Below are 13,543 nucleotides of genomic sequence, written 5' to 3'. Positions count from 1 at the left end.
ATTACACAAGTTTTAAGAAAGCTATTATTTTCCTTTTATTTCCAATTTTTATTTAATAGTATGCAAAACACCTGAGCTTTATATAAAACTGTACTAAAATATCAAAAAAAAAAAAAATTATATTAATAATAAATAATAAATAAATAAATTAATAAATTAATAAAATAAATTATTAAAAACTAACAAAATAAGTCACTCATTTTCAACAGCTGAATGATTCATTGGAACTCTAAAGTATTTGGTATACAGTGAATGAGTGTACCCTCCAGTGTTTGTACACTGTATTAATGTTGAGATTTATGTCGTCATGACCACAGTGAATAACATCCCATCAACTCCTCCAGGACACAGGAGTCTACCCCAGCATGCAAAGGGACACTGAGGAGTTCTCATCCACCCAAAACCCAGGATAGAGGGGTTGAGTGAATGTGGTGTGGAAAGTGTGCAGGTGGGTCAGAGTGTCAGAGGAGACACTGTAGAAGGACAGAGTGCCGGCCGGCCAGTCCAGATACACTCCTACTCTGCGGGAGCGGGAGGAGGGGGTGGGTATGGAAGTGCTGTTATTATTGTGCAGAGCAGACAATATGTAACCACTGCAGCTCAGACTCCAGGACTGGTCATTGTATCCAAACTCACTGTCACAACCCCGTCCTCCTTTCCTGCTGATTCCTTTATACGACACTGCAATCATAGCCTCCCAACTCCACTCAGCCTCCCAGTAACAGCGAGTCCCAGACAGACCCTCTCTGCACAGCACCTGCCACTCAGAGTCAAATCTCTCTGGGTGATCAGGATATGGCTGCTCTCTCTCCGGTGTGCGTGTCACCTTCCTGTCACCCTCAGATAGAGACAGCTCTCTGTGTGCTGTGTTGGGGTCCAGTGTGAGCTGGCAGGCATCTGCAGACAGGAAGGAGGTTAGAAGAGGCAACATCTCCAACACAATGTACTGGATCAGAACCAGGAGATCGGCATCACACACACATATACATACAGATGCAAACACACATACACACACACACACACACACACACACACACACACTCATACATGCATGCCCACGCACGCACACACACACATACTTACAGATGCACACACACACACGTGTCCACACAAACACACACGCACACACAAACACATACAGATACTCACACACACACATGCATAATCACACAAACACAAAGACACACGGATGAAGACACACACACACACACACACACACACACACACACACACACACACACACACATACAGATACACACACATACACATGCGCACACACACACACACACACACACACACACACACACACACACAAAAACACACACATGCATACATACACACACACATACACACAAACACACACGTGCACGCACGCACACACACCCACATACAGATACACACACACAGATGAACACACAAATGCGCACACCCACACACACACACGCACACACGCACATTTGCAGCCACGCATGCACACAGACACACAAACAGAAACACGCACACACACACTCACACACACGCGTGCACACAAAGACACACACACACACACACACATCCGCACGCACACAGGCACACACATACATATGCACACACACACACATATGCACATGTCTGTGTGTGTGCATGTGTGTGTTTATGTGTGTGTATGTTCATGCGTGTTTGTCTGTTTGTGTGTGTGTGAGTGTGTGTGTGCGTGTTTCTGTGCATGTGTCTGTGTGTGCGTTTGTGCATGCACGTGTGTGTGTGTTTTTGTGTGTGTGTCTCTTCCTGTCTTACATTTCCTCAGTCCTGCTTTGAGCCTAATCTCTCCTCCATGGTCCACACTGTAGGAACAGAAGAACAGAGACTGAGAAACACAGACTTTCTGTCTATGAAATGCAGTGTGGAAATTCAGAGCTCTGTACACTGGGCACCATCTTACACATCTCACTAGGTTTTCCATTAACATCAGACATCTACACACACAAAGGAGCAGAACTCTGCTTACAGCAGTGTCTCCAGTTTAAAGCTGGGGTCCTCCACTCCAGCAGAGAGCGCTCTCACTCCTGAGTCTCCTGGGTGGTTGTAGCTCAGATCCAGCTCTCTCAGGTGTGAGGGGTTTGAACGCAGCGCTGAAGCCAGAGAAGCACAGCCTCTCTCTGTGACTAGACAGCCTGACAGCCTGCAGAGAGAAGGAGAGAAGAGCTCTTCACTATCACAGCTCTGGAGGAAAAGCAGGAGAATTTACCAGAACATCTGACACTCAGTACATGGAGACTGCAGCAGAGAACAGTAATAATATTCATGCATGATGGTGGGACCCTTGAAAAAATGTCATTTGACCGTCAAAAAATTAACAGCAAGCATGACTGACAAGTATGACGTTAAACTGATCAATACTGTAATTAGGTAAAGCACATGACCTTTCCCTTCACATACAATGTGCACTCTCCTCTAACTGGTCTGGTCATCACATCTGGTCACTTCTTGGCCAACCAGATGAGAGTGAATTTTATGCAAAGAGAACATGCCCTGCTGCTATATTTAATTAAATCTGTTTCCACAGGACAATACCTCCATTACCAGCACTGTTCTTTTACTAATTATGAATATAATAATGCAATAAAAAGTGCACATTTGCAACTAATTCCACAGTTTAATCTCCAGTGCATGAACCCTGGGGATAGATGAATGAAGAAGAGGCGATTCAATTTACCCTTAAAGTCTTGGTTATTGGAGATAATAACTGAAATTATTTGATAAATCTCCCCACATAATATTCATGATGAAACACCATTCATCTCTGATTGATGTGATAGTGTGAGGATCAACGTTTTTAAACAATCCATGTTTTAAAACAACCGTTATACAATCAATCTAAAATGTTGGTGCATTCACCCCTTCACCTAGTTTCAGACGTTGGTCAATGTTTTTCTTCAAGCCGCTGATGATTAAAAACTTCACGATTAGGTGAGACTAGAATTCAAGCCTACATCTGAGCTACGTTTATGCCATACATGGAGTTTAACCACAGCCCAGATATACCACCTAGTATCATGGGTGAGGCAGCCAAAGTAAAACTGAGAGGGAGACTCGTCACCTATGCATCAGTAAAAAGCCTCAGACAGGCCAAGCATTGGAGGACTAGCACTGGAAAAGCAAATGAGGTTTTCATTTCCGTCAATGTAGAACCTAGGACAAATCCTAGGACAAACATTACGTAACAGTGAAGACATGACTTGAGTAGAGGGGGGCAAGGGGTACATAAGTTGTCAATGTCCTCTCATAAATATGTAATCTTATCGATTCAAATTCAATCTCTGAGCCAACAATGGGCCTTGGAAATTTTGGATTTTACTGAGGTTACAAGGGAAATGTTGACAAAACACAGGCATTGGTCACAAGTACACTGATTAGTCCCCAGGTGAAATCCTCATGGCGTTTCAGGTGGCCTAAGAATGGCATCACTCACTCAAATTTAAGGGTGATCTGTCCTACTGGTCCATGCTGCCCCTCACATTAATGGACACAGCAGAGTCAGTTATACTGAATCTACTCCTCAGACTCCTGTTCCACTTCCAGACACACTTTTGTAGCCCAAACTCATGTTTAACTCACTTGATAAGCTCATATCCAGATTTATTTGGTAGGGTAGATGGATCCACCAAAACCACTGGAAGGTCTAGAACTACTTCATCTTTAACATTTCTGCCTCACCTGTAAGTTGCTTTGGATAAAAAGCATCTGCCAAATGAATAAAGGTAAATGTAAATGCATCATTACAGGCAGCAGCCCAGCTCTGGGCAATGACAGTATGGATGCTAGACACTGCCAGTACCAGGTGGCTCAGTATTTTAAACGTGCACATATACTCTTGTCTGCAATTCCATTCTGTGAGGGAGAGATCACAGCGGAGTCACTGGGTGAGTGGCTATGGGCTGGTTACAGAGCTTGGAAAGGGGTACAACAAACATATGATCTGCCCTCCAGAGACTCAGCCTTAACATCTACTGTGTATAACAACAGCTTTGTACCACTAATGCTGCATGCAGGATTCAACAATTTGACACTTCAGAATCTATATTTCTCACACCAACTACTGAAGGTCAACAACTTTAAACCTTTAAATTATTTAGCAGACGCCGACCCAGAGTGACTTCCAAATAAGTGCATCGCTATGCTAAGAGTAGTTATCGAGAAGTATTACAAGAGGTCAGTAAGATACTGAGTTATGTTGTAAACTAGTGTAGAGTGCTTTTAGACCCTTCCAGTCACATGGGAGGGTTGGGGGAAGGGCTCAGTCTAACACTCACCAGCCATTCAAATGGAAACTTTGGATTTGATGTATTGTGCATCTTGCTATATCTGTCTAAGAGCATGCTATTTCAAACTAAAGGTTATTTGTTTTTTTAAATGGTAGATACACATAAAAAGATTAAAGTAACATTCTGTTGATTATCTGTGCCATGGCTCCATTCCATTAGCCTAGATAATCAGGAGTTGACTACAGTATTATGCTCCTCACCCCAGTCTCTGTAGTTTACAGTGAGGATCCTCCAGTCCAGCAGAGAGCGCTCTCACTCCTGAATCCCGCAGGTCATTGTCTCTCAGCTCCAGTTCTCTCAGCTCTGAGTGGTGTGAGCGCAGGACTGAGGCTAGATCATCACAGCAGCTCTCTGTGAGATTACAGCAACCCAGTCTGTGCAGAGGGAGACAGAATCTCTGCTCATTATATAAATGCATACACTCCCTGAATTTGATAATAAAAGAAGTATAACCGTACAATCAACATGATACCTTTTCTGTCACTACGACAGAAGAGGTCTGTGGGAAACTGAACTCCAATAAATCATTTTCACACAAAACTCTTTTTTAGCAAATTAATGCAGCATTACAATTTTTGCTGTGGATGTGATTTTTTTGTTGTTAGAATTCAGATGAACTGTTTTATCACAAGTATGTATGTGTGTCTGTTCGCGTGTGTGTGTGTGTGTGTCTGTTTTTGTGTGAGTGAGTGTGTGTGTCTGTGTTTATATGTGTGTTTGTGTGAGTGTGCACATGCGTGTGTGTGTGTGTGTGTGTGTGTGTATGTGCCTATGACTAGTACTAGCTGCAATGCTTTCCAATAGGCTACAATGAACAGATGTAACAATAAGCTGAATATGGCAAAGAACATTATTTGAAGAATCAGAGTATGTGTGATGATGTAATGCAGTAGAAAAATTGGAACAGAAGTGGAAGATAAGCAGGAAAGTGCAATATGGCAGTGTTTCTTAATCCTGCTCCTGGAGGCCCACTGTCCTGCAGATCTTCTATCTATTCTTGCTGCTTGATTAAATCAGGTGTGCTCAGCTAATCAAAAGTGCCACTGATGAGTTCAGTCAGGTAGGTAGAGCAAGGATAGATAGAAGATATGCAGGACAGTGGGCCTCCAGGAGTAGGATTAAGAAACACTGCAATATGGTGTAAATTTAGTCATTTCTGTAGGAAATCCCTATAAGAGCCTAACTCTTGGTGTTGTAAAGGTATGAGAAACACCCTGCCAGCCTCTAAGTATAGTAGGCAGATGGCATACCTGCCATCCTAATGTACTTTCCAGTGCTGATACCATCAACCCCTGCAGACACATCATTGTTACCCAACATTTGCTTTGCATATCTGATTGGCCAAAGGAGCTCTGATTACACAAGTGGAGCACCCAGATATCTATGAACTGATTACCTAGGTCCTAAAGGGAAAGCTGTCGGTAGTCATTGGCTTAATGTAAACTACATTAGTTTAACTTCATTCACTTCCACAGTGACATCGCCCTCTGGTGTGAATAGGAGTAACTGCAGTCTCCTGGGTTGTTGATCATCGTGGGGTGAGCAGATATTTTAAGTATCACCTGTCATGCAGGTAATTCATGCTATTTCCCCGGCATCTATTGAAGGCTTCCCTCCACTAAAAGGTTAATAATGTAGGACAATTTAACAGCACCACTCACCTCAGTGTCTGTAGTTTACTGTTTGGACTGAGTGCAGCACAGAGCAGCTTCAATCCTGAGTCTCCCAGGTTTTTGTAGCTGAGATCCAGAGTCTGCAGTTTACAGTTTGGACTCATCAGTGCAGCACTCAGCAGCTTCAGCCCTGATTCTCCCAGATAACAGGATCTGAGGTCCAGAGTCTGTAGTTTACAGTTTGGACTCATCAGTGCAGCACTCAGCAGCTTCAGCCCTGATTCTCCCAGGTAACAGGAGCTGAGGTCCAGCTCTCTCAGGGGTGAGGTGGCTGACTGCAGAGCTGAGGCCACAATTTCAATGGACTCGCCTGTAAGGTTACAGCCACTGAGCCTGAAAAGATAGAAAGACAGAAAAAAGCATTTATAATCAAACACTCTTTATAACAAAAACATTTCTACTTCAAAATGTGTTTGAGGGAAAAGTTATCACGTATATTAAGTATATTAACAACAAGTAGTATATTAACAACATTTAATTTCTTCTGTCCTATTGATCTGACTGATTTTAATGACTTTTACAGCGGTGACCATCCCAAAACTGATTGTGGTGTCGTGTCTGTGGAAGTGTTGGTCCTCCTCCCAGAACTAAATCCTCCATCACTGTGTCTGACTGCTGTGAGACTGTCTGTACTCCTGAGGTTCCTGATAACCCAGCCACCTGCTGCTTCCATCCCCAAAACCCAGCGTTCCCATCAGCGAGATTGCCACCACTCTCAAGATCAAATTGGCCTGTGGGTGTGGTGAGAGACTCTCAAATCTCCACCTCAGTTCTGACTCCTAGGCCAAAGCTCAGGTGCGACATTGCCAAGGAAATAGCAGGATGTTTCTTTGTGGGACTAAGGCTGGTCAATCACCTTTCAGCATGAACAAGGAGAATGATGGTATTTACAATTAGAGGAAAATGCTGTGTCAATCTTCTGACATGTTTTTACTGCTCATTTTGAATGTGAAAAATGCAGGAATGCCTACTGAGGACCTCAATTTCAAATCAGTCCTGCTGCAAAAACTCACTTGAACATTAAATGAAAAGTACAAGGTGTCCAGGTTTCTAGACTAACTGCCATTTAAACTATTTTAAAACAGATTTTGTTTTACATCCCTTCAACATCTTTAAACACTGAGGAACGGAGATTCCAATTCCTTAAAATGAAGCTGTTCTAACAAAAGGAACAGCTGAGGAGATGAAGATGGCTACACAGGAGGCACAGGAGAGGCACTCATGAAAAATACAGACTGTAAATTCCCTTTGATGTCCTGCTGATGTGTGTTTCTGCAGGGTAGAGGAAGTGAGTATATTGTGATGTGTGTTTCTGCAGTGTAGAGGAAGTGAGTATATTGTGATGTGTGTTTCTGCAGTGTAGAGGAAGTGAGTATATTGTGATGTGTGTTTCTGCAGCGTAGAGGAAGTGAGTATATTGTGATGTGTGTTTCTGCAGTGTAGAGGAAGTGAGTATATTGTGATGTGTGTTTCTGCAGCTTAGAGGAAGTGAGTATATTGTGATGTGTGTTTCTGCAGTGCAGAGGCAGTGAGTATATTGTGATGTGTGTTTCTGCAGTGCAGAGGAAGTGAGTATATTGTGATGTGTGTTTCTGCAGTGTAGAGGAAGTGAGTATATTGTGTTGTGATGTGAATGATGCTGCTCTGTGCATCAGCCATAATGCTCCTTAGTGATGGGGACATGCAGACCTATCACTGGGCTCCCTCTGAAAGCTCCCTGTGTCCAGAAAACCACGCATTGGGAGGACTTGCCTCTGTACTTGTACAGCAGTATTGCATCTAGTTGGGCTCTCCATTGCTGGGCTCAGCAGCATACAAATATTTAGGAAGAGGCAGTACTGTACTTTTCTGGGAGCAGGCCTGCTTTATAAATGAGGCCCCTGGATCCTAATTATGCTGCCCTACATTACAGCTGTAACTGCAACAGTAGCAATGGTGAACATATCTGGTGGTCCATAATAAAGCATTGAACAAAAATACTGAGAAAAGATTTTTGTTTCACTACCAAGAAATAGGAAGACATTATATTTAGGGAAAATATCTAAATTAACGGCATTCAAAAATTCAATATTCCAATGTAACACTAAAGTGGAAACGGGTCACATTTCTGAAATACATTACACTGTCTTGCCAGTACAGGCAGTTTTAATATTATCTCTACAAATGTTATTTGATTTTTTTTTAATTGTGATTATTTAATGGTTTGAGCATTGAAAAGACAATTGAAAGAGATTTTAATTATATGGCAACATGGTATATCTATATATACAGTATCATATTCTAACATACATGTTTTCACATTAACCATGGTATATTAGAAAGGTGATACTCATGTTAATACTCACAGAGCCTTTCTGCAGCACCACACAGCTGGAACCAGTCTCCTGTGCCCCTCGTCTGAGGTGTTGTATTTCCTCAGGTCAAGCTCATCCAGCACCTCCTCTGACATCAGGAGCATATAGGCCAGGGCAGTGCAGTGCACAGGTGAGATCCATTCAACAGAACGACTTTCTGAGCTCAGGAACTTTTGGACCTCCTCCATAAGTGAATCATCATTCAGTTCAGCCAGACAGTGGAGCAGATTTATGCACCTCTCTGGGGAGGAATCCTTCTTCCCCAAACCCTTTATGTACTGGACTGTTTCCTGGATGCTCTCTGAATTACTTCCTGTCTGTGTCAGAACGCCTTTCAGAAGGTTCTGATTGGAATCCAGTGAGAGGCCAAGAAGGAATCGCAGGAAAAGGTCCAGGTGTCCATTCTTACTCTCCAAGGCCTTCTGAACAGCTCTCTTATGCAAGTCATACAGTGACAATTCAGTGACTTCAGATTTTTGACCAAAAATGGACTTCAATATGTTCACATTCTGGCTTACGTATAAGTGAAAGACATACAAAGCAGCCAGATACTCCTGGATGCTCAGATGCACAAAGCAGTACACTTTCTTCTGATGCAACACAGACTCCTCTTTAAAGATTTCTGTGCACACCCCAGAGTACACTGACGCTTCAGTGACATCAATGCCACACTTTCTCAGGTCCTCTTCATAGAACATGAGAATGCCATTTTCCAGGTGTTGAAAAGCCAGCTGCCCCAGTTTCAGAATAATGTCTTTATCCAGTGCCAGAAGCTTTCGTGGATCTGTCTCATTTCTTCCCTGATATTTCTGATTCTTGATGTTGGACTGAAGGAGCAAGAAGTGGGTGTACATTCCAGTCAGAGTTTTAGGGATTTCTCCACAGTCAGCTTCACCCAACAGTTGCTCCAGAACAGTTGCAGAAATCCAACAGAAGACTGGTATGTGACACATGATGTACAGACTCCTGGATAACTGTATGTGAGTTATAATTCTGCTGGCCTGGATCTCATCACTGAATCTCTTCCTGAAGTACTCCTTCTTCTGTGAGTCATTGAACCCTTGTATTTCTATCAGCCGGTGGACGCATGCGGGAGGGATCTGATTGGCTGCTGCTGGTCGGGAGGTGATCCAGAGGAGAGCAGAGGGAAGCAGATTCCCCTGGATGAGGTTTGTCAGCAGCACATCCACTGAGGATGTCTTTGTTACATCAGACAGCATCTCGTTCTGCTGGAAATTGAAGGGAAATCTGCTTTCATCCAGACCATCAAAGATGAACAAAACTTTGTCAGCATTAGACCTGATGTTTTCAATCTCTTTCATTTCAGGGTGGAAGACATGCAGAAGCCCAAGCAGACTGTACTGTTCATCATTAATCAAGTTCAGCTCCCGAAAAGGAAGAACAAACATGAAACGAATATCCTGATTAGCTTTTCCTTCTGCCCAGTCGAGAATGAACTTCTGCACAGAGACTGTTTTTCCAATGCCAGCGATCCCCTTCGTCAGCACAGTTCTGATGGGTTTCTCTTGTCCAGGTAAGAGCTTAAAGATGTCATTGCACTTGATTGCAGTGTCTTGGGTGATCTGTTTCCTGGATACTGTCTCAATCTGCCACACCTCATGTTCATTATTGACTCCCTCACTGTCCCCCTCTGTGATGTAGAGCTCTGTGTAAATCGTGTTGAGGAGGGTGTGTTTTCCTGATGTAGCAACCCCTTCAAATATTTGCTCAAACCTCTTCTTCAGACTGGATTTCAGGTTCTCTTGGACTCCTTCTGTGCAAAAATGGAGGCATTTTCAGAACAGACTGTTGCTGAAAGGTAAGAGTATTAATGTATTAAACAGCAGTAGTGTGTCTGTAGGCTGTGGTACTAAATAGCAGTGGTGTGTCTGTAGATAGTGATGGTGTGGGTGAGAGAAATTGGTGAGGTTTTCAGAGAGATGACTCTGTTCAGATGACTCTTTGATTTGTGTGAAAAATCTTACTATTTTCTGCTTCCAGCTCCTGATCATTGGAACACAGGGGTGAGGCATCTACAATCACAGACTGCAGAGAAATAAAGACACCAGTTAACAACACCTGAAGAATATAGAATGAAAAAGAATAAATGAAGACAAAGAAATCATTGTAGAAAATGCAATTCAGAATATTACTAGGAGAAACATTAAAGCTTTTTTCCAGTGAAGTCAGATGAAGGAGTGAGTATGTGACACAGACAGGTGAATAGCTTTGTACTGGACCGACAGATTCAGAAGAATGAGGGGCTAAAGGACAGACAATCCAGCCAGTCAGTGAATAAGAGGACTACAAAGTCAAATGAATGAATGAATAAAGGCTGACAGATACAGGTAAATGAGTGAATACAGTACAGGTCACAGTTAGAAGAATATGCAAAACCTGGACACACTGAGGTGAATTTGTGACTCCAGGTAAAGACAGACTGAAGTGAAAGGGTGACTCCAGCTGTAGGCAGAGTCAAGTGAATGAGTGACTCCAGGTGCAGGCAGATTCAGGTGAATGAGTGACTCCAGGTACAGGCAGATTCAGGTGAATGAGTGACTCCAGGTGCAGGCAGATTCAGGTGAATGAGTGAAGTCCTTTACCTGCTGGCAGAGTCTGTGCTGGCTCATCTGCTCACACACTGTAGAGCTGGACTGGAGGTCTGACAGCTCACTGCAGACACAGGAACACACATTTAATCAGTGCTCAGTTAGCAAGATGGAAAAAGGAAAACCGAAGTAAGTCACTCTGGATAAGAGCATCTGCTAAAGGCAGATAATGTAATGTAATGTAATGAAAACCAAGCTAAAATTTTATTATATGATTAGACACCTGCTTAAAAGCATCACAGAGCTTCATTACTTCCACAGAATATTTCACCCGCAGTGAACCTGCTTTAGCTCCATAAATACTCACTGACCTCCTAATGGGATGTAGGATTTAAGGAGAAATGTAGCAGACAGAGCAAACAGAAGGGTCTTTATGTTCCACTGTTTCCTGGCAGAAATGACCTCTATGGCCTTTCATTTATGCACATTTATCTTATCACCTCACCAGCGTTTAATCAACATGAAGAGCACATGGTTACAGACACACTCTGGAACAGATCTGCAAAAGCACAGTCAGGACCCATACAGGAGAAACACACTGTGACGAACTAGCAACAGGACAGAGACACGCAGGGAAGATATAGAGCGGGGCTGACGAGGGGATGGGAAACAGGTGTGCAGGCAATCAGGCGGGTGGAGACCGGGCGGGGAGCAGGGCAGGGCTAGAACACAAGGGAAAAAAAAGCACCACAGCTAGGGGGGTGGAGTACTGCCACATAGCGCCCACTCGTTCGCGACCGACACATCACTATGATGTACTGCCTCATCAGTTTTAAGCATATGGCCTGACACACCCCACATACACATCTGTGAACGGTGGTTTTGCTCACACTAAAAGTCTCAGCTACTACCCTGTACTCTGCACAGGTAGCCAGTTCATAAAGAGCGATGGCTATGCACTTCTCAGTTGGAACTGGCTCCCTCGGGCATGATAGGCCCACTGCAGGGGGGTCATTCTGAAGTTTTGGATCCACAGGACCTCTGTAAAATCACTGCGGACAATGACCTCCCGTACGTGGCCGCTGCCAGGGACAAGGGGTTTGCCTTTTAGTGGGTGCATCACATGCCCTCGTCACCTTCGATTAAACACTACCACAGCTATTGCGGCGGATGCAATCGAAATCACCGTGCCACACTTATCAGGTCTTCAAGATCTGTCGCCGCTATCGCAAGAGGAGGAAACCCATCTTTAATCGCATCACTCAGTGGAAACACAGACCATTCGCAGTTGTGTTTTGTCGACTTGTTTAAAAAATCGCTTCTATTTTGTGCATAACTGCAATGGAATCCCACCTAGTGTTGAAGGGGGGGAATCATGAATCTGAATCTGAACTCTCCTGCACTCCCTTTGATGCAGAAAATTGTATCTTGAAATGCTGCATTGCGTGCACATGTAGGCTGTAACCTCCTGCGTAATCTCAACTCTTATTTAATAATCAAATTACACACCGGAGAAAGTGAAGACGGCACGTTGGCGTTCAAAATGTAGATTCACTGTGTCGAGCTGCTCAAACCTTCCACACCACAGAAAGACCTACTGTTACATGGAAGTCAGGGCAACAATCCCCCTCCTTCATATCCATCCAAAGACTACTAAAATATAAACTTGTGAACACTTTTTTAAAAGAATGAATTTTATAAACAAGAAACAAGAAATGAAAAACCTGATAAATTCCACTACACTTGAGTGATACCATATGAAACCTTTGAGCTAAGTGCTGTAATCCATTACTTTGTGAAAAGAATTTAATCATGTACTTGTGTTTCATATCTGAGAAAGAAAAGAATCATTTGCTTCCTCTTATAACGTCAGGAATTGTGAAGCCGATCAGACTCAGATAAAAGCAGTTTCATCATATTTATCCAAAACTGGTTCAAAGCTCAGGACAGATCTTGGGACACTGGGCTCGGTTCAAACTGTTGGGACCTCTGTCTTGGGCATAGTGACCTCACCTTGGCTCAGTGGGAAGATGTCCTTCGCTAAACGCCAAGGGAGGCTCCATGGACTTGTCACTCTTCACAGACTGACAGCTGGGTACCGGGGACGCTGCCCTCTGCAGGCTGACCCTGGTAACAGCACACGGAGACAGGACTTTCAACTACACATGGCTGTTTCTCTCAGATTAAACACAAATAATTATACACTGAGGAAATTGTCATCATAGCTGTTCTACATGTTAAGTGCATGGGATTGTAGGCAAACACATACTACGATCTGTTTAGGATTTCAAAATGTTTAACCATATCCATCCAAAACCTCCTCAAATCTGATGTAAGATCTTGGGACACTGCCCTCTGCAGGCTGACCCTGGTAACAGCACATGGAGACTGGACTTCCAACTGCTCATCACATGTTCATCTTAATTTAATTGCAGGAGAATGTAATGAAATTGCAGGAAAACACATACTACGATGGGTTTAAGATTTCAAAATGTGTGACAAACTGTACCCATGTAGGCTATTTCCGGAGTTTCCTACAGTAATAACTACAACGAGCCTGAGGTCTAGCTCAACACAAACATTTGCATCAATGCTGTGTGACCTCACCTAAACATGTACAAGCTGGATATGATCTCATGTCAGCACATGATTAAGGCCAAAAT

The 13,543-nt window shown here is 43.3% G+C and overlaps 1 protein-coding gene across 1 annotated transcript in view; it reads right to left on the bottom strand.

The window, feature by feature from the left end:
• Positions 1 to 309: 309 nt before the first annotated feature.
• Positions 310 to 13,543, bottom strand: part of LOC118788669 (NACHT, LRR and PYD domains-containing protein 12-like) — a 61,187-nt gene continuing 47,953 nt past the window's right edge. The window contains exons 11-14 of the mRNA XM_036544654.1: positions 4,505 to 4,678; positions 1,988 to 2,161; positions 1,777 to 1,823; positions 310 to 897 (exon numbers count right to left, since the gene is read on the bottom strand). Coding sequence (XP_036400547.1) covers positions 356 to 897; positions 1,777 to 1,823; positions 1,988 to 2,161; positions 4,505 to 4,678 — 937 coding nt within the window. The 3' untranslated portion in view covers positions 310 to 355. The remainder of the gene's footprint in view (positions 898 to 1,776; positions 1,824 to 1,987; positions 2,162 to 4,504; positions 4,679 to 13,543) is intronic.

The sequence above is a fragment of the Megalops cyprinoides genome, chromosome 1, assembly GCF_013368585.1.
Source record: "Megalops cyprinoides isolate fMegCyp1 chromosome 1, fMegCyp1.pri, whole genome shotgun sequence".
In the NCBI taxonomy this organism is placed as follows: Eukaryota; Metazoa; Chordata; class Actinopteri; order Elopiformes; family Megalopidae; genus Megalops; species Megalops cyprinoides.
This window is presented reverse-complemented; position numbering and strand designations above follow the sequence as displayed.